Here is a 1,293-nt window from a genome sequence, read left to right as displayed (position 1 = left end):
GTCTTTAGAGATGTATCCGTTTCCGTCAGCGTCCATGGAGCGGACCAGGTACTTAACGTCCTTCTCATTGAGGTCACTCTTCTCCCTCACCAGCCGCATGTCCAGGTCCGGCTTCTGGAGCTTCAGTAACAACTTCTCCACCTGTGCACGACAATATCATGACCAACTGAGTACAGGAATGATAGAACGGCCAAACTATGTATAGATCTCACCCCCCCAAAAAAGTAAGAATAAAAAAATTAAATTCAAAATTGCAGTCGAATTTGTTTAAACGACCACCTGTCCAAGATAATTCATGGTCTACAAATGAATGAACACTCCTTACTTCCCCCTTGCATTGTTTGTTTACTTGTTTGTTTTTGTTTGTTTTTGTTTGGGGGAAGGGTGGGGTGGTTTGGAAAGGGGGGTGGGGTGGTTTGTTATCATTATATTATTGTCCACATCACAGTGCACGGCCTAGAAAATCATCAATTAAACTTTAAAAAACCACACACAATATGTGAGGCAGCGTGGTGAAATCAGGCGCTCGTCAAAATAATCAAATTGAAGAAACTGACGTTTTTCTGCAGGTTTGTGGATTTTTATTGAATTCTTGTTTTTTGGGCTCAACACCTCTCATGCCCATTAAAGAACTCATTTCTCAGTGGATTTTATTGAAAAACGTTGATAAAAAGCACCAAAAATGTAAATTTTCAGATTCCACGGACTCTCAAGCTAAGGAAATAACTCATATTTGAAGGCCATTTTCTCACTAATGTTACCTCTGATACTAGGTGACCCCTACTTCTTTCTTTCTCAAATATCTCGACTTCTATTCCAGATAAATGGATACTTTTTCATCAAAAACAAGCAAGACAAGTGAACGCGCTTTAAGATGATACCAACAGCTCTAAATGCCTCAAGATTGACTAGAGTCTGATTCTACCACATCATGACACATATGTGTAGAAAACCCACCTTTTTCAGAGCCACTGGTTCACCATCAGTGCTGGGGAATAGTTTGTCGATGGAGTGGAGCATCGCGTCTTTCCTGTCCTGCTCTTTGGAGCTGAACTTGGAGTACAGACGACAGAACTCGTCAAAGTCGATGGTCCCGTTGTCTGAGGACGGATTCAGGAAATGCGATGTAACAACAGAAATGATGATGAAAGTTCTGAATGGACAGTTTTTCATTTGAATAGACACAATGCGGAAAGAAGCATTGGAGAATATTGTAACAACAGGCAGGTTGATGGAAAGAGAGGCAGAGGCAGACAGAGGGATGTGGGAGGTGGAGGGAGGAGGGGGAGGGGG

General features: G+C 42.1%; 1 protein-coding gene across 1 annotated transcript in view; it reads right to left on the bottom strand.

Annotated features, from left to right (window-relative positions):
* The window catches only part of LOC101861842, a 9,812-nt gene that overhangs the window by 2,222 nt on the left and 6,297 nt on the right, over positions 1-1,293 (bottom strand). Inside the window, exons 2-3 of the mRNA XM_005108027.3 lie at positions 958-1,100; positions 1-141 (exon numbers count right to left, since the gene is read on the bottom strand). Coding sequence (XP_005108084.2) covers positions 1-141; positions 958-1,100 — 284 coding nt within the window. The remainder of the gene's footprint in view (positions 142-957; positions 1,101-1,293) is intronic.

This window comes from Aplysia californica, unplaced genomic scaffold, assembly GCF_000002075.1.
Source record: "Aplysia californica isolate F4 #8 unplaced genomic scaffold, AplCal3.0 scaffold00652, whole genome shotgun sequence".
In the NCBI taxonomy this organism is placed as follows: Eukaryota; Metazoa; Mollusca; class Gastropoda; order Aplysiida; family Aplysiidae; genus Aplysia; species Aplysia californica.
This window is presented reverse-complemented; position numbering and strand designations above follow the sequence as displayed.